The sequence below is a fragment of the Pseudomassariella vexata genome (assembly GCF_002105095.1).
Source record: "Pseudomassariella vexata strain CBS 129021 chromosome Unknown BCR38scaffold_4, whole genome shotgun sequence".
In the NCBI taxonomy this organism is placed as follows: Eukaryota; Fungi; Ascomycota; class Sordariomycetes; order Amphisphaeriales; family Pseudomassariaceae; genus Pseudomassariella; species Pseudomassariella vexata.
The window spans coordinates 1,874,980-1,896,951 of NW_024467959.1; the positions used below are offsets into that span (position 1 = coordinate 1,874,980).

Genomic DNA, 21,972 nt, shown 5'->3' on the forward strand with positions numbered 1-21,972 from the left:
ATTGTCGGCAACCTCTAGATGAGCCCGTAGGAGGTCCTTCAGCGGCGCCACCTCCGCGACAAGTTCAAGCTGCGCGCCTACTGTCTCATTGCAACGAGCGCAATTTCCATGATTAGTTATGCTGTGGATCTGCACCAGGGACTTCCACCCGGATTGTGAGGTGGACTTATCCCACGACACAGATCAACTTTTGCGTTGGCGATCGCGTAATTGCCCGAGCGGTTTTACCGTCGCGTCGATACGCAAGGGTTCTAAAAGGTACGTTATAGATCTGACCAGCGCGACGTACACTTAATTTTGGATCAGATTGAAGCGCATGTAATGCTAGAATCATATCATTTTCATTCCAAGAACCAACCATAGGTATGTGGTGAAAAACCGCAGGTCAAAGTGGTAGCGTACGAAAATCTGCCGAAGTGTGCAATTGGACCGTGGACTACGTTACTGAATATTATAGAGAGACATGATTTTCTGATTCGCAAAACGTGTTTCGACTCTATAGTGATCAGGTATTCGACGTTTTAGTACTGGGGGAAATACTCAACATATAGCGAATATGATGTTTTGAAAGTGCCAGAAGGGGGAAGGGAGCTAGACTCTTGTGTGACATGTGAAAATAGCTAATGGGCCTCCTCCTGCGTGTGCGCGATTGCCGCATCCCATACGTCCAGGACTTTCTTCACAGCCGGGCTAGCGAACAACATCTCAAATCGACAATATACCTAGCTCTATAAAGATTGAATGAGCTCATCGATCCCTCCCCAAATGAGATGTAAACTGGAGGCTATGGCTTGGAGCGAGTGTTTGACGAGGAAGTCTCCGAATGCCGAGTACAAATCCGAAGGCACGGGATCGGGCAAGACTTTGCCCTAAGCGAAATAGGGACACTGCTCGAGTGGAACCTGGTATGCGGTGTAATTGTAGCTGGGGTCTAAGCCGATCAACTTGTCGCCATTGGAGAAGTTGATGTATTTGGTTTGGTTGTAATAATCCGGGCCCACACAACCTCAACGCCCACTCGATGGGAAATTTGAAGTTCAAGCTGACGTTCTGAAAGCGCTGAACTCCATAATCAATGCGACTCCCGGTGGCAGCATCAGTGTAATTCTGGCATGGACCGCCCAGCTTCGAGAACTGCTTGACGATAATGGCGCTGACACCCACATCACCCAGCGCGATCGACGCGTAACGCCGGTTGCTCGGCCGTCAATTATGGAAATATCACGGTAGATTGTGCTGTCTTTGCGGGGGAAAAGGGTTCCATTTCCAAGAATGAGCAGCGTTGCAAGCGCAATACTGAATATTAGGGCAGATGAGTGCTGCATCTTCGTGTATACACGCTATATTATAGGTAATGGAGTACTGTCTTCTTACGTACGGTTCTTGCAGCATCCATTATGCAGTATGAAGGATCAAGACAGAGAATATATAATCCACAGATACGGAATGGACCTACTGGAATCCTGATGCAATGCTCCCCCCATCTCCAAGCCTGACTTCGCAGACAACCTGTGTACTCTCCGTGAGACAGCTGTAATCCAACACCTAGATACGGCGCTATCATGCTAGATTTATTTACAAAAAGAGACTAACACAAAGTCCCTGACTTTAGTACTTGCAACTTCTTATCAATCTATTCGGACCAGTCTCGGTTAATCACGTGACAACCGTCACAATATCTTCTTTAACTGCCTTACCCTACTGGAGGTTACTAGTATTCCGCTAGCATATACTTATAACACTAAAATGTTGAGTATTATAGAAGAGGTTAGGGATAACTACGTAGTAATAGGCGAGTCCTACCGTAAATAGGTTCCAGTTCAAGATATATAGAATCGACCTTAGATTACTATCATCGAGTCTATAAGGGCTATAGGTTAATAGATCTAGTTGAGGTAGATTTGTGTAGTTGGCCGTAGCATCTTGTGCGTGAGGTTTGGCGAATCTGCCAGAGGGTGTATTGGCTTGATGCACTCTTCTAGGTTGTTATATCAATCCAAAAGTTCGATATATTCCTGCAAGCTTTCATTCGTGATGGTTTCTTCCCAAAATTTCTTAGTGTGTCCACTTACTTCGACTATCAACTTTTGTGCCGGCGAGTCTCGGGGAGGGAAAGAAGTGTCAGTGGAAGGGAGCCCTCGTATTGGACTGAAGTGCAAATGGTCTTGCATTGAATAAGTGATGATCTCTGGAGATCCATCAAACGATTAAACTGTGGCTGGAAGGGCCTTGTATAGTTAGAAATGAACGATGCCTGCCTCACAGGCAGAAATTGTATGGTACGGTGGGTGGTGGCGATATTGGTCCATAACGTACAGTAGGTGGCTGTCAGGGTACGGCTAGGCCGAAGGCAATAGTACAGAGTGATGGGGAGTAACGGGCGTCCCTCCTACGTAGCACCGGGTGGTCACTGGCGGTCTCAGGTAGGGGTGCCCACGGTGATGCATTGATCTCTGTCCTCTCTATCTTCCTCCGTCTCGACTCCTTACTTATAGCCAGCCGAGGTTCTCTCTTGGATTCTGGATGTTTGCTTCCGTATGTCTGTGTTCCTCCGACTTCGGCCAATATCTTGGACAGCGGCTCCTTATCTGCAACCAAGAGATTCCCTATCCGCTGCAAACGGCTTCAACGGCTCTCATTCGCCACAAGCGGCTCTCTAGCCGCCACAAACGGCTTCCCGGCTCCTCATTCGCCACAAACGGCTTCCTACCTGGTGGAAGCCGGCCCGCCTCGGATGACACTTGTGGCTCTGACAACTCCTTCCCTATCCTACTTCGAGATGGTCCTTATATAGATAGCTAGGCCGCCGCTTGGACCCGGCATAACAGCAGGGTCGGCGATGCCAAGGATCTTGACTCTCGTCATCCCAAAGCTTCACATAGATTGTAATCATGATTCGGGAGTCTTTTGTCCGAAACACCCCTCCGGCGGCCCACCGGTGTCCTGCGTTCAGTGTCCTGACACCCACTGGTGCCTATGGCATTCTGTTCTCTGACAGTGGCCACATGTCCTCACGAGCTGGCACTTTTTGGTGCAATGGCCCTCAAGGTCCAACACCTCCTTTATTTGGTCGACATATTGAATATATTTTAATTTTTGGAAGAAAAATATGGAAAAGAGATATTTAATACGAATCGGTATCACCTTCGCTATAAGTTCAGCCAAAGACGCAACGAGTATTGAGGTGAGAGGTGATGCGGTAATGATTGTGAGTAGAAGCTTGGTCATCACTTGTCCAGCCCTTCTTGATGCAACATTTGCAAGGCGAAGAAGCAAGCGAATATTTTCTTTCGGCCATGGAATGACTCTTGACCTAGATATTCAAGATGGAACAAACGGGACTGCGAGCGATACAGTAGCAGCGCAGCTGGCAGGAGGTATATCAATTGGTGGAGACCATAGACAAGAGGAAAATCCATTCAAATTCAAACTTGTCGAATTTCCCGATATGCTTTCGCAACGAGCTCTACAGATCAGGCGCTAAAGAAAATTTTAAACAGAATGTGTAAGTTAATTCTATACCATGTCACTCTCACCAGATTTAACAGCCAGAATCAAAGTGACTCGATGTTGCAAGATTGAATAGATACACCCTCGAGCCTCTCTGCCCGTCACACACAAGTCCACTGCACAACAACATCGCCAAAACGCTCGTTCATTTGCCATGCAGAGTGGCAGCCACACCGCGGCCAACTTCGTCCCCATTGCGTCGGCATGCTGTGTGAGCATCAGCCGCCCCAAGTCGACCCTAGTCACATCCCTGTGTATCCCTCGCATACTTTTGCATTCTTCACAAAAATCGCCCCCGAAATTGCACTGCCTCCTCACTATTACCAGCTAAATGCAGGTCGGATGTAACTCATAAGCAATTAAAGGCTCACCTAGCGAGGCTCTGGTTGGAGAATTGCTTGTCATCGTCCTGCAAGGCTCTGTGGGATTTATATGGAGTGGGACAAGTTCATGTTGTGATCCGCCAGGGTATTGCTGCTTTGAAGGATGTTGGCTCATAAAGCTCCTCTTCACCAAATATTGGTGTGGGCAGTTTTCAGCCGCACTTCTGGCCTTATTAATTAAATATGTCCGATCGCTGAATGTACCACCCCGTTGTGGACTACCGTCTCTTGCATACTCATCCTAATCAACTCTCGCTTGACGAGCAGAAAAGATTCAGACCTATCTTCCAGCTCCTTGGGGTTGCATTTGGCTGTAACATCCCATCTAGCTTCTCCAAGTCCAACCTATTTGACCGAGCGGAGGCCAATACCCTTCACGGAATACCGAGAATGGCCGAAGGCAACCAACAGCTTCCTGCCGGCGAGCGCAACATGCCCAGCCGATCAAAGGTTACATGCTTGAGTTCGGAACCTCATGAAGATGCAATAAACGACCATTTGGTCCACTTCATGGGCTGTTTGGAGTTGTGCGACAGAGAAGACTTCTTCAAGGAAACCAATTCCATATGGGAGGCTGAGATAGCCCACCAACAGAAGCTTGGCAAGAGTGTAGAAGAGGCTAAGAGCCTGGTCGATGCGAAGAGAGCCACTTGGTTCGACAATTGTGATAGCGAGCAGCGTCGCATAAGTGTCTTACGAGACCTACTGCTCAAAGATCAAGAGGAGGCCCATTTGATCACAGATATCATCCAGAGTGGTAAGAAATGGCGCATTGGAGATAAATACACCGAAGGCATTGCCAAAGTCAAGGACTGGAGCAACTCAGAAGAGAAAGAGTTATCAACCGAAAGAGGTTGTTGCCAGAGGGGCTGCTCATAGTAAGCAAGGTTGTCGGCATCCGCACCACTACAGCCTTTTTTTCTCTGTAGGATCCACAGTTTTCGTCTCCGGTGGGCTGAACAGTGACGTGTCGTGCCGAATCCGTCGGATTATATGACAGTGGTAGCTTTGCGGCTTGGAGTTCTCGGCGGATTCATGAGAACCTGGGGCTAGGACTTTGTCGAAATCATTTTAAAGATGCGGTTCTTCGAGGTCTAGGCATGGAGTAAGCATTCCCATCTTCTTTTTTATCTGTGTTTGATATTTACGCCTTCAAAATGTACTCAGTGTGCATATTATACTGATAATCATAATTTAATTCCCATCTCGGGACATTGTGACGAAAGGTTCAGCAACCACCAAGTATTTCCGAGCTATACCATCTGCCATCCAAGACAATGTGCGAGTCATTAGCAGGGCAATCGATGCAATCTTTCCCTTGCGGGGTGCCTAACGCAAACCCTTCGTCGAAGACATGGAAAAAGCTGTGCTCTGGTGCCTAGTGGTTCTGTCCATTGCTCCGGGTAGCACCACCCTAGGCTGTTCCATCTATGCCTACAAAGATTCTTGCCAAGACAGAACAAAAAAGAACGACAAGGAACGACTAACGAGCGAATATTTTCGGTCTTCTGTTGCAGATTCTCTCGAGCTACTGAAACCTAGTTTCAGTGATGAAAGATATAACGACGCAGCAAGAGAAAGTGTCAAAAACTCAATATCCGAGTATACCACCAAGTCTCCTATGCGTCCGTGCTGGTACCTGTCGTATATACGGCTTTACCGATCCCTAACGGCGTTACAGTGAGAAATATTTTGAATTTAATCTCGGCCATTGGAGCTGTCATCACAGCGTCGCAGCTGGCAGGTGGAATTACGAAGGGGTAGAAGGATCGGAGTGATGATACGCGGCTGTGAAGCTGATGCAAAATTTGATATGTTTGGCCTGACCCATTGTCAATATGAAATAGACTTTTACGGAAATACTCTTGAAAATGGATCGCAATAGACATGGAAAATTCGAGTTTGGGTTCGTGGTTTGCGAGTTTTGCTCCTAGCCAAAGGCACAAGCATCGGATAAAGGGGACTGAAATTATTGCACAACAAACAAACAAGACATGAAACAGAATTTATCAAGGCACATCTGTTAATCTGTTTTCTTACAACCGATTTATGGGAAACTTGCTTGCTGGATGTTATTGTTCATTACACACTAACTTTAATTACACACAAGTGCCAGGACATTCACATTTCTTCGATCAAGTCAACACACATCCTCAGAGTGTCATTCCGGGTCCTTGTATTCCCACATAAGCTCAACTGCCGCACGGCATTTGGGCTATGGGGCTAGATTAAAAGTATTCCAAATCATGCTGCCTTTGAGATTAATCGTCACACATCACAGCTTTTGAGGGTGAAACCCGGTTTCAAAACACTATCACACATGGCCGTCCATCGGATGATCGGATGTCCTCTAAATATAATTGACCAATATTAGAAGTGATAAAATAGCAGTCGACTAGTTGGTGCCGTAATTTGAGCCTTGAGGTGGCATCCATGCCTAACAAACACACTCAGCCGCATATGCATTGTGGAGATAAAGTGTTCTTGAACATTCCACGAGAAGGCCGAGACCAATGACATATGCACAACTCGTGGTATCCAGGCGAATATTAGAACGAAGGATCGTCATGGTGCAGGCTCAGGCCTACATTACATCCGTCTGATGCTGTGTGACTTGGAGGTTAGCACCGGGACAAGACTAGTTAATACTTGATAGTGCCAACTTTGCCGCGGCACGCCGCTATTTGTATAGACTGGCCCACAGAATATAGCAGCAATTGCATTTTTTTAAAGAACGGGCCGAATTCAGGGATGGCTTCTTGAGTTACTCACAATGATTGGATCTCTATAGACTGGACCATTTCCAAGAGATCCCGAGACCGTGTCCTTCCTGCTTAAACCATGCCTCGGACAGAAGGTGTCAGACCTTATAACTACCAAAAATACCTCATTCTACAGTGAGTGGGTCCCTCGTCTTTTGACGGTCAATTTGGTCCAACAGAAGGCAATGCCCCGATACAATTCAAAGAATTTATTTCTCTCCATTTTTCACTAAAAATAGCGGCTAGGCAATAATTATACAAGTGACCACCGAGAAACTAATTATGACTGAAATACCCTTTTGACTGAGCCAAACCCGGTTTGTTGCAAGTCTTGATGCTGGGATAATGTTGCAACCACAGCCGGAGTCTGCGGCATCTCGACGTTTAAGCACATGGTCGGAACTTCACATGGCCACGATGTGGCAAATGGACTAGATTGATAAGACACACCCAACTATAACTGGTCCCATATGGCCGAGAGCGAGCCATTACGATGCAACATACTATGTTGGGACCCTGCTGACAGCAAGTCCGTCGATCTTTGGGTGGTTTTACCTGGAAGGCTAAATGGACGGTTAAAGCGGCCCGCGGCCAGAATAGGCAATCAGTCAACTAGACAACCTAGTATCTGGGAATCCGGCAATTATCACCGGATAAGATGATTGGCCGAGAGGGAAAGTCACGAACTAGTCTTGAACCATGGCTATATTGCCGCCAGATGAGAAAAGCTCTTGGAGCGGATCTGCAAGTTCGGCAGTCAATTCTAGAAGGCGGAGAACTCGGGTTGCAAGTTACCCCCTGGTGATCGTACGACGCATATCTTGAATCTATTTCTTGATGTGTCCATCATCTCGTGTTCGAGAGTATTTCTTTATTTCCGTCATTGCTGTCATCAATAATATGATCGAGAAGGACACCTCTGAGTCGAGACAAGTAAAACTCCAATTCCAACTTGCAGACAATAAGTTGTTCTCCGTCAAGATGCACTCGTGGACCTGCCTTCTCGCTGCGGCGCTCCTCACGCGCCATGCGTCCGCACAATTCAATATGTTACGATTCGCATGCTCTCAGCTGGTGGTAGAGCGCACCGATCCGCTCGTCAACCCAGGCATGACGTACACGCCGCATCTGCACCAGATCGTAGGCGGTAACTCCTTCAACGTGACCATGGACCCCGCTACCCATGACCTTCCTGGCCTATCGACTTGCACATCTTGCAGCTTCGCCGAAGACTTTTCTAACTACTGGACCGCGGTTCTCTTCTTCAAACAGAAGAACGGAACCTACAAGCGCGTGCCCCAGGTCGGCAATGGCGGGCCTCAAGGCCAGCTGTCGCAGAAGGGCGGGTTGGATATTTACTATATTCCTAGTGGGAAGGTTACGGCGTTCAAAAAGGTGAGACAATAGCAAGAGGTTCCCTACTCCCTTTTGGCAACTATTTTATTTTCACTGAAAAAGTAGAAAATCAAAGAAACCCTGTTGCTAACCATAACTATCAAGGGTTTTCGCATGCTGGCTGGAACCGCCACGAATACCGACCCCAACAAGGTCAACAAGGGAAACATCTGCCACCGCTGTTGGACCTCCCCAAGCGAGGCTCAATTCGTTGGCGGAGCTCCTTGCACCGGTAGTGACACCGTCGACGTACCAAAGGATCAGTCATGCAAAATGATCCGGCAGACCATTATATTTCCTACGTAAGTTTCGTGCTGACTTACACATTCCCAAATGTAAAACGTGCGACTAACACGGAATGCGTACAGTTGTTGGAACGGCAAGGACCTCGACTCCCCCGACCACCAAAGCCACGTCGCATACAGCGGTACTGGGGCCAGCGGTGGCGGCAGCTGCCCGTCGACTCACCCCGTCAAGCTACCACAGATCATGTATGAGCTCATGTGGAACGTGACCGACTTCACCAACGACCCCAGCGTATGGCCCACCGACGGGTCCAACCCTTATGTTTACAGCATGAACCTTGGGTAAGCATTATCGTCTATTATTTCCTTCATGAAAACAGAAAAGAGTTACCAGAGGGCTGACTTGCGACTTTTTAAATACAGTGGCCCTGCCGCCCACGGTGACTACCTCTTCGGCTGGAAGGACGACACGCTCCAAAAGGCCATGGATAATAACTGCAACTTGGACGCTACGTGCAATGCGGCGGGCATCCACAAGCAGACCCAGGCTGCCTATGATGCCTGCACGCTGCCGCAGCAGGCACCGGAGCAGGTTGATGGATGTGAGTTGACAGTTCCTATTATGGTCGTTACATATAAAGAACCCGGTTTACTAACCACATTTCTTCTCACCAGGGCTCAAGGCACTTCCCATGGGCGAGATGGCCGTCATGTCCTAATTTGAATAAGGCTTGCAGGTCATATTTTTTGATGTGGGATGAAGTTGCCATCGTTGGAATGCATGTGAGAGGAAGATTGTCAATGACTCTTCTAGGGTTGTTCGGCGGCGGCATTTTCTCAACCCTCGTTTACAAAGTTAATGCACTGCTATAATTTGACGTACTAGACCGTAGATCTTATTTAGGCTGCATCTGCGTTCGGTAGTTATTGCGTAGCTACTCATCTTCCACTGAAGTCTTGCTGTAAACATCGCAGTGACCCTTGCCTATATTTAAGAGAAAACATGATGCTCTCGTATTTTCGTTCACATTCATATACGAATTGGAAACGTCCGAATTTTCCGAAACTTGATGTATCGACAATAAAAATGGAATTTGCAATGGTGGACCATGAAGCTACACAGGCCAATTTTGTTCATTTAGCCACTGATATGCTTTAATACTCTATGGGTATTTCATCGCCCCAATTTCCATCAAACAAAACCCATACAGCCATCCACCTTTCATATGAACCGAGGAATTACTCACCACAAATTCCTCGGTTCATCCCATTTTAACTATGCTCCTATTTTCTTTTGAGTATCACTGATTTTTCGCAATCAGCGCAGCAAACTCGGCATTCTGCGCCGCCGCAAAATCATGGTTCCAGTAGTTGGCCACATCATGGACGTTGAAAGTCGAAGAGCTGGAACTTGGAGTGGCCGGCTTGGATTTACTGTAGGCAAAAGCGAGCCGGTTGGACACCGTGGCGCTTAGTGTGCGGTTTGTACTGCCGATGTTGGTGCTGCAGCCCGTGCACTTGGCTGTGAGCTGCCAGTGCGTGCCGTTGACGTGGGTGCCGATGCGGAGGACGGTGTAGATGGCAGATGGATAGACGGTGGGGGCTACGTGGCCACTAAATAATACAACAAATACATCTCAGCCTCCCGTAGAAACGAAAACATTTTAATGAGATGGAAATATTGAAGCTCAGGGTTAAATGCTAGGGGATACTTACGTAGCATACCGCGAAGCCGCCACCGCCGAATTACCATTCGCCCACCCAACAGTGAGCGGATTGGCCGTCATGGTACCTCCCCATGCCAGCCCCGCCCATCCTACCTCGATGGGCGCCGAGATTTGTATGACAGTGTCGAAGGGGGTTCCGGTCGGCACACCGCTCGGCACAGCAATACGATAGCTGATGGTGCGGCCGATCACGTAGGGGGCGTCATACGAGGAGAAAGTAAAACCCGTTTCTGCGTCCACGAAAACTGCTGAGTCGGCAGCGAGGGTGAGAGTTGCTGTGGTGTTTAGTTAGAAAGAGTGTGGAGAGGTGATTAGGAGGGTGCGCACCAAACACTCCCAGGAGCGCTGCGTATGATAGGCTCAGTTTCCAGCGCATCATGAGATCAAAAACCTTGGACATCGAACAACTATGTTGGGTGAGGCCAGGGGGCGCGGGGCAAATAGTGACTATATCGACCGGGCTGTGGTTGTCGATGTGAGATCTTCCAAGAAAAGATGAGAAAAGACTGGCAAGTCAACCGAAGCATTAGTCACAATATAATTTGTAGAAGAGGTTCGTGAATGATATATCATGAGGAGAGTTGCACACATTTGAACGAGCTCAGTTCTGTCACATCCGGCCCACCAGCTAGCCCCTATACAGTACGCGCAGCGCAGAAAACCCCAGCTTAGCTAGCCTCCAGCACAATGACGAGCTTCCGCAGTCGCAGAAAGGGGAAGCGGAACATCGATAAAACTGACACTCGGAGAGTCGCACAGGACGCGGTGTCGTTGTGAAGATCCAGAGTATTTAGCCGGATATTGGTTGCAGTCACGGTCGAGGCGACGTTATATCGCCCTGCGCTATTAATAAGTGCGGAGTTGCATGGGTTAGCCTAACCTCGGCGCGCAAGCATACCCAAACAGAACGAAGTCATTACGAAGACTTGACCTGTGACGGGAATTGGACACATGAGGCTTGATGTATGGTTATTTTGGGGAGGCGATTGCTATATATAGGACGTGAAGGTAGTATACCAGTCACATGCCACGATACTAGAGCTTGCACCTGACTATCATAGGACTATGGAGATACACACATAGAGGATTTTCGATAATAATTTAGTGCGACACATACGAGCAAGATATTTGTTTCAAAAAGCCTTAACGTACCACACAAGCAAGTTGGCCGTTTTGTCTTAGCACCGTACGAATAACTTCAAACAATTGAAAATAATCGGAACCCTCTTCCTCGTACACATATTTCATTCTAACAAGTACGAGTATTATGATCGGGCTCTCCGTAGATCCTACAGCGCTATCGGCGTAGTTTGGCCGTTCTCGTACGACGGCTTACACGTAAATTGTCCTATAACTACTAATTAATCTTCCGTTAAGGCCAGAGGTTCTAAGATTTTCGTAAACTAAGAGATACTCTATCTTATAGATATCGTTTTCCAGTCCTTTGACAACAGCTTAGCTCTTAATTGGCCTTCTAAAGTATATTAGCCTTACCCTTAAGTAAACTGACCGGTATATAATAGCCATCCTACTACGTGAAAACTAGTTAATAGCCGCAAGAATAATCTTCGGGGGCTAACGTGATCCACAAGTCATTTTCGCACACAAGTCACTTTCGCACTTTTTCAAATATTTCAACCTTTTAACTTAGCTTGCACTTTTCTTCCCTCCCACAACATGCCTCGTAAATCCAAAGAAGCCGATCTTCAGCTAGCTATCCAAGCTAAAAAGCGCAACCCTGAAATTTCATGGCGTAAGCTTGGCCGTATCTACAACGTTTGCGACCGTACACTAAAGAATCGATTCGACGGCGACCAAACGCGACACGAAGCTAATATGTTAAAACGAAATCTAACTCAAACCGAAGAGGATTCGATTTCCCGACGTATAATTGAGCTAGATGCGCGAGCATTTCCTCCTCGGCTTCGATACGTTGAAGAAATGGCGAATATCCTACGACGCGTACGCGACGCGCCCCCCGTCGGCAAGAACTGGACCACGAACTTCGTTAACCGCCGACAAGACCTCCGAACGCGTTTAAACCGTCGAATTAATTACCAGAGGGTATTTAGCGAAGATCCTATCGCGTATTACGCGTGGTTTGAGCTCGTTAGGGACACAATCGCTAAATACGGTATCCTACCGGAGGATATCTACAACTTGGACGAGACGGGCTTCCTAATGGGCATAATCACAACCGGTATGATTGTAACGAGTGCAGAAAGACACGGACGGCCTAGACAGGCTACACAAGGAGGTCGGGAATGGGTTACGGTGATCCAGGCTATTAATTCGCAAGGTTGGGCGGTACCGCCGTACATCATCTTCGCGGGCAAGGTTCATCTTGCTTCGTGGTATCGCGGTAACGACCTACCGGCCAACTGGAAGGTCGACCTTTCCCATAACGGTTGGACTACTAATAATATTGGTGTGGAATGGGCAAAACACTTTGTTCAACATATTATTAGCCGTCGTAAGGGTGCGAAAAGTCTCTTAATATTGGATGGTCACGAGAGCCACCACTCGATGGATTTTGAGACTTACCTCGCGGCGCACGGCGTAATTACATTGTGTATGCCTTCCCATTCATCCCACAAGCTCCAGCCTTTGTATTTGGTACCTTTTAGTGTGTTGAAACGGCTGTACGGTGCGTTCGTGGAGGGTTTAATGCGAAGGCATCAAACCCATATTGAGAAGCAGGATTTCTTAGCAGGATTTTTAGAAGCTTTCATTGGTGCTTTTCACAAAAAAAACATCAGATCAGGATTCGAAGCAGCTGGACTTGTTCCTTTTAACCCGGATAGGGTCATATCTACGTTGGATATCGCAAAAGTAGTACGAACACCGACACTCGACCCCCAATTGCCTCCCTCCGTCTGGGTTTCTAAGACGCCTACCAACACCCTCGAAGCCGAATCGCAGTCAACTTTGATTAAAAGTAGCGTCCAGAGGCATCAAGACAGCTCGCCGACGCATATTTTGAACTCAATTAACTCGACTACGAAGGCTACGCATGCAATGATGCATGAGAATGCATTATTACGTCGGGAGAACGAAGAGCTTCGTGAGACGAACCATATACTAAGTAAGCGTCGTAGGACAAAAAATAAGCAAATCCAATATGGAGGAGCACTTAGTATAGGTGATGCACAAGTTTTACGGGCCTTGAGGGGTGATATCAAGGTTATGGAGGAGGAAGAAGGGGAAAGCAGTCGTCCTGTAAAGCGCCGGCAGACCGGTATAAGGCGCTGTGGTATTTGCGGAGGGACTGGACATAATGCAAGGACTTGTTCAATAGAAGTAGAAACTGATAATGAAGAAGATTTTGAGTAATTTAAAGGATAAAATGCGGGTTATGCATAGGATATTACTGAATTACTTGAAGGTGCCAAGAAAAGTGCGAAAGTGACTTGTGTGCGAAAATGACTTGTGGATCACGTTATTATATTATTATTATTATTATTAAATACGCCGTAGGCTCGAAGCCCCCGGTACCTCTACAAGTGCTCCCGTATGTCAAACCGTGCCCTAATGGCTGGACTAAATACATACGCTGCTACGTAGGTGTCAGGGTACGGCTAGGCCGAAGGCAATAGTACAGAGTGATGGGGAGTAACGGGCGTCCCTCCTACGTAATACCGGGTGGTCACTGGCGGTCTCAGGTAGGGGTGCCCACGGTGATGCATTGATCTCTTGTTACACGCAAAGGTGGTCAAAGATTTGTGAGGTTGTAAAAGCATGACATTCTATCTAGTCCTATGGAGCACGAAGGTTGGACTTAGTCCCGAAGGGCTAAGTCACGTGGTAACCTTGGTGGTCTTGGCAAAGCCCACCAAGGTTGCCTAACATCTCTGCTCCTTCCCTATCCTACTTCGAGATGGTCCTTATATAGATAGCTAGGCCGCCGCTTGGACCCGGCATAACAGCAGGGTCGGCGATGCCAAGGATCTTGACTCTCGTCATCCCAAAGCTTCACATAGATTGTAATCATGACTCGGGAGTCTTTTGTCCGAAACACCCCTCCGGCGCCCCACCGGTGTCTTGCGTTCAGTGTCCTGACACCCACTGGTGCCTATGGCATTCTGTTCTCTGACAGTAGGTTCGCTCTATTAGCGACTGCGTTACGTCCACCACAATACTATGTTAGTTCTCACCCTACTAACAAAGTCCCCCTGAGAAGATCGATATTATCCGGGCCTAAGCGCTATCCGGCCAGTCCTGAGTAGCCACCTTGTGATAGTCCCGCTGACTACTGGTTTCCCCGTCGCCGTTGCCAGGTCTCTACGTGTATGCAGCGGCCATGGTGCGATAGTGGCCCGTAGGCGCTCTCTCGATTCTTCCAGCAGGCCGCAAAAGAGGATTACGTGCTCTGCCGTCTCGGGGGCCTCTCCACAGCGGCATAACGGCCGGCTATTATAATACTATTCGATTCTAGTTTCAACGTATTTGAATTAGGATTACTTCTCGGTTAGGTTATTTAGAGTCTTCACTTCTTAGATACTATACTTCGTAATTATATTTCGTATAAGCGTAAACTACGCGCGATACGTATTTAGATCTTTGTATTAGGCTCGCTAGGAGTCTATTCTTTGGTTAAAACAACGCGTCGAAAGGTCTAGTTATCGTTGTACAAAGTTCGAGGCCTAGTGTGACGACAGACACATGGACGATAAGCAGGGACATCCTGTCATGGCCTGCCCTGATCTGGACGAGCGCGTTCCCCTTATAATAGGAGAACGGCCAGACATACTTGTAACCCTTTCCTTCTCTTTCTTCCCTAGTTTAGTATTCAACAATAGAGATGCACTGATATGCAACCTTGATTCGTACCTATGTGCCTCTGCCTCGTTACACCTAGTTAACGCCGACGTGTCTAGTACTACGGTCGCGGAGCAGTCGGTTAGCTATAGCTTCTACGGAGCCAGGGAGAAAATAATTGCGAATCTAGGTTAATTATTTATTGTACGACCGTTAAATCTTTTAATTCCGTAAGCCTATAACTGGATCATCGAGTATCGCGTCGAGATACTATTCCGCGTTATCGGTTAGCTAGAGTTGTACGAGGGACATTATAGATTTGGGCAGCGCGTCGGATGCTTGATTCGGGTTACGATTAAAGCGCCTGATACGCTAGAACCACGTCGCTTTCTTTCTAATTCGATCCTATTTTAGTGTGTGTAAAAGATGTTGATTATAAGTTTGTTTGTACGGTGCTAAGAGAAGTGACCAACTTGCTTGTGCGGTACGTTATCGTAATGCTTTCATGATGATAATATATTGGTGGATAGGGTGAAACTCAATGACTCTCATCATTATCAGCTAACAGGAGGCCTCCAGGTCTCAGGCAATTCCGTAGTGAAGTAAAGGAAGTAAAGGGAGGAAAGAAGGTACTGGCCATGAGCACTACCGAGAGACGAGATTAGGATCTTATTAGAGTCTAGCCTGGATATTAAATCTATAGCTAGAAACACCCTACATACTCACATAAATAAACAGCAGCAGGTCCAATTTGGTGTTTTGGTTGCTCATACGCAGTTCCTGATAAACGCCATGTTATCCTCGCCAACCGGGTTCAAAGTTCACCAGAACATATGGCTAGCCCCGCGGATTCTGTAAGAATCATATCGCATTCCCCTCGCCGCCTCCAAACCAGGGGAATCTGCCGCTGTCTCTTCAGTACTAGCAAAATCTACGGTACTCTTATTCTCCCTGCCGACCGTAGCTTCCATCAATTCTGTCATGGGCCGTTTCTATCATGGCCTGCGCTCCACATCGACTGCCTTCTGAGTGGTTGTTAGCTCCGATATCTGGCAGGAACAGAGCAAATGCCCATGAGTCTTTCTCTTTTCGTGTAGGAGATCCGAGGATCCTACCGTCTGCCTCCCTCAAACTCCATCAGGAGTGCGTCCAGAGGCCAAGTATCCGAAACTGACTGCTTGTGCAGCACACTCCCAATTTTGAGTTGTGGTCTCCTGTTTCTGGTAGTAATTCCACCCTTTGCGCCTGTGTATGTCTCACTTCTTCCGCTTAAGATGCTATAACAGAGGATTCCGGATGTAATCCAATGCTCGCACGACTCTGGAGGTCGTCTCCCTGCCAATGAGATGTCTGGCTATGGCTGCCTCCTCTGCGTCCTGGCAGAGGTTTGATTATTACCAGCGGTGGTGATAATGCCTAAGCACGTGTCTAAGGGCAGTTTGGGCTCAAATGAGGTCCCGGGTGATCGGTGTATACCGAACTGCCATAAGCCAGGTCCTAAGTTTCCCATTCATTCGCCCGCGAAGGCCCGACATTGGGGATACGCAGAAGGAGTATTCAACGCCCAAGAAACCAGGTTTTTCATTCTAGACTTTACACTTTGTGGATCTCGTATGCGAATATGGGGGTTTAACCGGCTCGGGGGGATCTCATCGGAGCAGTTTGACATTAAGGAATGTAGGTTACAGTTTATTTCCACGATCCTTGGTTTTCTCTAAATGAACAAGGATAATCTTTGGTTCAACCTATGATCATCATTTCAGGTGGTGAGCTATATATCAATATTAAAAGGGAGAGCCGGAAAGAACGTCTTACATTAATGAATTAATGGTACGGACACCATGTATAGCTGGCCGCGCCACAGCTTGTCAGAAAGCCTAACCTCTAGAGGGACCCGCAGACACTGCTTGTTAAATATTCGTAGTGATATATTTCTGTGAAATGATCTGTGGTGCTCAATGACCCCAAGGGTAGCCCCAATGGGACCGACTTGATGGCTCTGGATTTGCTATGCGAAGCTGGCATCAGAACTGTAATCGTGCTCACCAAAGTAGACAAGACCAGGTATGAGGCGATGCTGCTTGATACTTGGAGCGAGATGAGTAAGGTGACTTGCTCAGCGAGACAATGAAGGAGGATGTAGTTAACGTGGCGGGGTACGACCACCACAAGACAGTTCGGGTCTGCATTAGAGATAACGAGATTCAGAGTAATATTCGGATGAAGATAGATTTCACGGGCGAAAGAAACCACCGACCGTACCGACCAGAACGCTAAATAGTATCGTTACATAAGGGCATAGGTAATATATCGCGGAATGTCGTAGTAGCATCTATACTGCCCGGAAGCGGCTCTCTACCTAAACCAACGTCGCTCTACCACGTAGCAAGCGATCTTATCTAGTATCTCCAAATAAGTTCGGTATTTACGCGCTTATAAACCTGGTACGTCGCCACATTTTTCTTTATAATGATAGGAAGCCTATCTACCAGGTAAGTTAAGCTCCCGAATAACAAAGTTGCATCACCCAACGAGTCGCCATAAGATTTTCTTCCTGCCCCCTTCAGCTTCCCACGGAAGATCTCGAGGAATTGACCCCGGCGCGTCTACCCATGATTGAGCGCTTCTCAAGTCGCAATCTCCATTTAAGCCTACGACTGCAACCAACACAACGAGCACTAAGAGTACCGGGCTGTACGACCCGGCTTTACATGAGAGCTGCTCCTTTGAAACGTCTTGATGAATTGGCATCACTGTCTCCCCTTCGCTAGCTATGTCTTATCAATTATTGATGAAACCGCTTATGGACAGACAACTTGATATCTTAGCGGAAACATATCTCCTGTTATAGGACAAGACCATCTGGGAATGAGTAAGTACATTGATGAAGTCATGTCTCTGGCAGGTGGTTCGTCTGCTTCGGCTTGGAATTTCGCGTTTGATTGTTCAGCTTTGAGATGAGCGGCATGGATAAGACGCATCTTGCTTCTTCTGTTCTCGTATACTGCCTCTAGAAATTGATCTGGTTTGTGTTATTGCTACTGATTGTGGACAAATTGCACTTAATAGTTCACAATATATGGTATTGGTATTCTCGATTGTTAATTAGGACTTCATGACTGTTCCCCAACCTTATCATACTCGACGAACACCTCGCCTTCGGGCCACCGCTCCGGGTTATATCCCAGGGATATCCCGTTGACGGCAACTGGCAGCCTTGCCGACACCGAGACCCATAGGAGCAGTATTAGTATAGATTAAATGATTATGAGTGTACGAGGAAGCTTTCTTAATAGGATACGTCGCTCCAACTAGGGCGTCTATTGATTGTAGACATTGCGGCGGCCTGTCTCTAATAATGCTTGCTATCTCTTTTCTACCTTGTCTCCCTATCTTCCGTAGAGAGTGGGTTTAAAAAAAACTATGACTTAAATCTGAGCTGCCGCCATTTTCATCTTACAATCGTTATACTCCACCTTGCCATATATCTCCTGCTTCTCACAATTTGCCTGGAGCTACTTGTTTATCGGCTTAGCTACCACCCCGGTGGTAGATAAGCCGTAGTAAGCCTGCATCACTTTACATATGCCTGGGTCCGAGGAGCCTCTAAGCCATATTAATCGGGGTCTTAGGGGGCGTGGGATGGTTCGAGCTTCGCTTTGGAGCTTGTAAGGGGTTGGCGTCCTCGTGGTGGGCGAGCTCGGGGAAATCGCATGGAGGGATCTTCATACGGCGCGAGCCTAACAGCAGCCTCTTCAGATCTCTCGAAGCCCGCCTCTTCTCCGCAGTTAAAGTCCTAATGTATGTGCCTAACCAGCTTAGATGTTGCAGTGCTTGAGCAGGTCGGTCGGCTCGGTCGGCTCGTGCAGGTTAACTGGTGACTGTAGTGGAATGCGTCAGTTTATCACGGCAGACAAGTGGTAGGTGCGGCAGTCCAGTAAGGCCCGCCCCGTCATCTAGGCGCACCTGGGCACGAATTATGGAATGCAGATCCGTCCGCAGCCAGCCAACCGCCGAAACCCCGAGGATCACGGCCAAGAGACGAGGAGCCGTCCCCGGTCTGAATTGGGTCTGCGACATCAACCACACCAATTTCTGAGCGGAGTTGGTCCCAACCCGCTTCTTTGATGTAAAGACCGTTTTTAAATCAGTCGACGTAGGACTTCAACCTTTCTTTGCTGTTGCAATTGGTTAGCCAACGGCTCTTCCAGCCATTCTTGGCAATAGTTCCTTAGGCACGAGATGGATTACGCTTAACAAATTGTGAGCATTGAGAACCAGATGTGGAAGTTGTAGGAACCTTGAGCGGAAGATTATCTAGTGCCTGGCGCTCTATACTACACTACTTAGCACAATCCGTCGCCACGACCTCCTATCTCGGTGTGGGTCCGTAATATAACAGAGGGAATAATTCGTTACACTTAGCATCAGTGTCTCCGCCTTTTGATCCGTCTGCGAATAGCTCACTCAGCGGGCCGTATTCACGCCTATCCGGATACTCTTCAGTACCACATAGTGACTCTGATCCACTTGAATCCTCAAAATGCTGAGTCATCCGAAATGGCAACCTCGATGATTCTCCACATCTTAGAAAAACTCAGAGACTCTTTCAATAAATCCATACAAGCAATGACCCCATATGACAGTAAGCCGCATCTTCTCTGCCGGAACAGATGTTTGGAAAACTTTCCCGCCACCTTCCTTTCCCATCGCGGCAGCATATGCTCAGTTGGTATTTATCCTAAATAGCCTGTACTGATCGAGCTATCACATATAGTGCCATGACAACCTCCTGCGTTCGTATCACCAGTCGCTATATAACCCTATCCGGGACGGTTACCAGGCTGTGACAAGCCGTCAGGCCAATGGGCAGCAAACAGGTAGTACTTCCCCGGACCGCACGCTGCCGAGGTCCCAGTTTGTGGGGAAGTCACAGGCACCTGAGAGAGCTTTCATATCAGGCTGACCCAATCGATTGCCTCGGATCTATACCACCTGACATAGCTTCATTTGCGCGGCCAAGGAATGGTGATGAGAGTTGGACCGACATGAGTGCGAGAACCAGGTTGCAATCTATCGTAGGACGAATAATGTGCTTAACAATGCCAAGAGTACCCTCGGTCCACTACCCGCGCTCTGATTTGCCTCTTCTATTCGTATCCTGAATTGAGGCGGCTCCGTGCCCAAAGTGTCAGTCAGGGATTTCTCCTCTGGTATCGTAGGCAATGGCCTACCCGTCCTAATGAAGGCAACGGATCTACGATCTTGAAGTCAAATGCCGTCCGTCTAGACCGTGCGATGCCGACATCCGAATTCCCTGAGGCAATAACCCAGGTTTTGAATATAAGCCGGGGTGCAACCTACCTAACCTGCTCCGATCTGCGTCTATTCCTCCTGGTCAGCATATAAACAGCCGCAGAGAACTCGCCTGCCAAGACTTTCTCTCTTCTGTATTTTCCTCGCAAAGCCTTTCGTTCTTTTCGATCCCCCATCGGTAAAACAGTAGTCTCGAAGGCACAATGCTGTTCATCCTCGCCCTTCTCGCGGCCGCGCCGCTGGTGTCAGCCCATGGCGCCGTCACCAGCTATATAATCGGCGGCAAGGAATATCTAGGTTATGAGGGGTTCTCACCCGTTCCCAACGCTCAAATTATCCAACGCCAATGGCCCGACTACAACCCCATTATGACAGTGTCGGACGCCAAGATGACCTGCAACGGCGGTACCTCCGCGCCGATCTCCGCCACCATCGCGGCGGGCGAGAACATCACGGCTGTCTGGAAGCAGTGGACACACCAACAAGGGCCCGTCATGGTGTGGATGTACCCGTGCTCTGACTTCAATGCGTGCGACGGCAAGGGCAAGAACTGGTTCAAGATTGACCAGGTGGGCTTGTGGGGAGACGTGCTGAATAGTAACAACTGGGGCACTGCGCTCGTGTACAAGGATCTCAAGTACTCGAGCCAGATCCCTAAGAACATTAAGCCGGGAAAGTACTTGATTCGGCATGAGCTGCTTGCTCTTCACCAGGCCAACACGCCGCAGTTCTACCCTGAGTGCGCCCAGATCGAGGTCACCGGGTCGGGAACAGCAGTTCCTAGTGGGGCTTTCCTTACTTCCATTCCTGGTTATGCTGCTCAAAGCGATCCCGGTGTTATGGTCGGTATCCCTTTTAGCCCCTTCGTGGTGTTTTGAAGCTGACGAGAATAGGTTGACATTTACATGGGTAAGGCGACCACGTACACCCCACCTGGACCGGCTGTTTGGACTGCATGAACGATTGCAGGGTGGAAGAGTGGCGATATTGAACGTTCCTGTACATAGTTGAATATGCCGTTGTTTTATCGATGATTAGCATGGACAGTAGTAGCTTGAGGTAGGTAATATGAGGGATCAACCACATTCGTTCATAGTTATGCGTCGCAATAGCCATGAGCATAGCGGCATCGGACACAGCATTCCCCATTGAATAATTACAATTGATTTGAGAGAAATTTGAGTAACGTACTTGGTGGCTCAAGCGTTTCTAGCGAGCCACCTCTTAACAGAGGTGGGGCAAATAATCTGGGACAGACGCGCTTGGACAATATGCGAAAATACGCGTTTTACCACCAAAATACCATATTTCCAAGTGCCTTCAACACCTGTATTTTTCCTACTAGTAAACCAATAACCTGAAATGTTTGCAGATGGGCAATTAACGCCCCCTAAGGGGCTTAATAGCGCCAGAATGCACTTGATTCGCGAGCAGCGAGTCGGTGCACTACGTAATAGTAGTACTACCACTACTACCACTACTACCACCACTACCACAACTTCCAGTAATACTACTCCTACACCAATTAGCTATTCCGTACGCGCCCTCGCCGCCAGGGCAAAGGATGGCGCCAGCAAGTCATCTATCCATCGCCAACTTCAGGCCCTTCGCCATGGCCTGCCTTACTATGGCTTACAACGGGCGCGCGGCCGGCCCCGCGCCCTTACGGATGAAGAAGATCGCGCCCTCGTCAATTACTGCTTAATTCTTCAGCGTGGCGCCTTCCCTGCTATCAAGTCTATGGTTAAGGCCGCTGCCGATGAACTCCGATCGCATCGAACGCCGCCGATGCCGCCGCTATCACCGAAAACGATGGTCGCGTGGTGGAGGGATCACCCAGAGCTCACCATTAACAAAACCGAGGCGAAGGACCTCA

General features: G+C 48.1%; 4 protein-coding genes across 4 annotated transcripts; 3 read left to right on the forward strand and 1 right to left on the reverse strand.

Moving 5' to 3' along the window:
• Positions 1-4,283: 4,283 nt before the first annotated feature.
• Positions 4,284-4,772, forward strand: BCR38DRAFT_483108 (uncharacterized protein; the record flags this gene model as incomplete). Its single annotated transcript, XM_040863580.1, has 1 exon — positions 4,284-4,772. One exon carries the CDS (start codon positions 4,284-4,286, stop codon positions 4,770-4,772), a length of 489 nt encoding a protein of 162 aa, XP_040718117.1.
• A 2,864-nt stretch (positions 4,773-7,636) lies between these two features.
• On the forward strand, positions 7,637-9,014 carry BCR38DRAFT_456246 (uncharacterized protein; the record flags this gene model as incomplete). Its single annotated transcript, XM_040861893.1, has 5 exons — positions 7,637-8,050; positions 8,156-8,352; positions 8,419-8,637; positions 8,719-8,897; positions 8,971-9,014. 5 exons carry the CDS (start codon positions 7,637-7,639, stop codon positions 9,012-9,014), a joined length of 1,053 nt encoding a protein of 350 aa, XP_040718118.1.
• A 582-nt stretch (positions 9,015-9,596) lies between these two features.
• On the reverse strand, positions 9,597-10,398 carry BCR38DRAFT_456247 (uncharacterized protein; the record flags this gene model as incomplete). The annotated part of the gene is made up of 3 exons (XM_040861894.1): positions 9,597-9,909; positions 10,012-10,297; positions 10,350-10,398. The coding sequence occupies 3 exons, from the start codon at positions 10,396-10,398 to the stop codon at positions 9,597-9,599; spliced, it is 648 nt and encodes a 215-aa protein (XP_040718119.1).
• A 9,901-nt stretch (positions 10,399-20,299) lies between these two features.
• On the forward strand, positions 20,300-21,055 carry BCR38DRAFT_337423 (family 61 putative glycoside hydrolase; the record flags this gene model as incomplete). The annotated part of the gene is made up of 2 exons (XM_040855534.1): positions 20,300-20,938; positions 20,990-21,055. 2 exons carry the CDS (start codon positions 20,300-20,302, stop codon positions 21,053-21,055), a joined length of 705 nt encoding a protein of 234 aa, XP_040718120.1.
• Between the last annotated feature and the right edge of the window lie 917 nt (positions 21,056-21,972).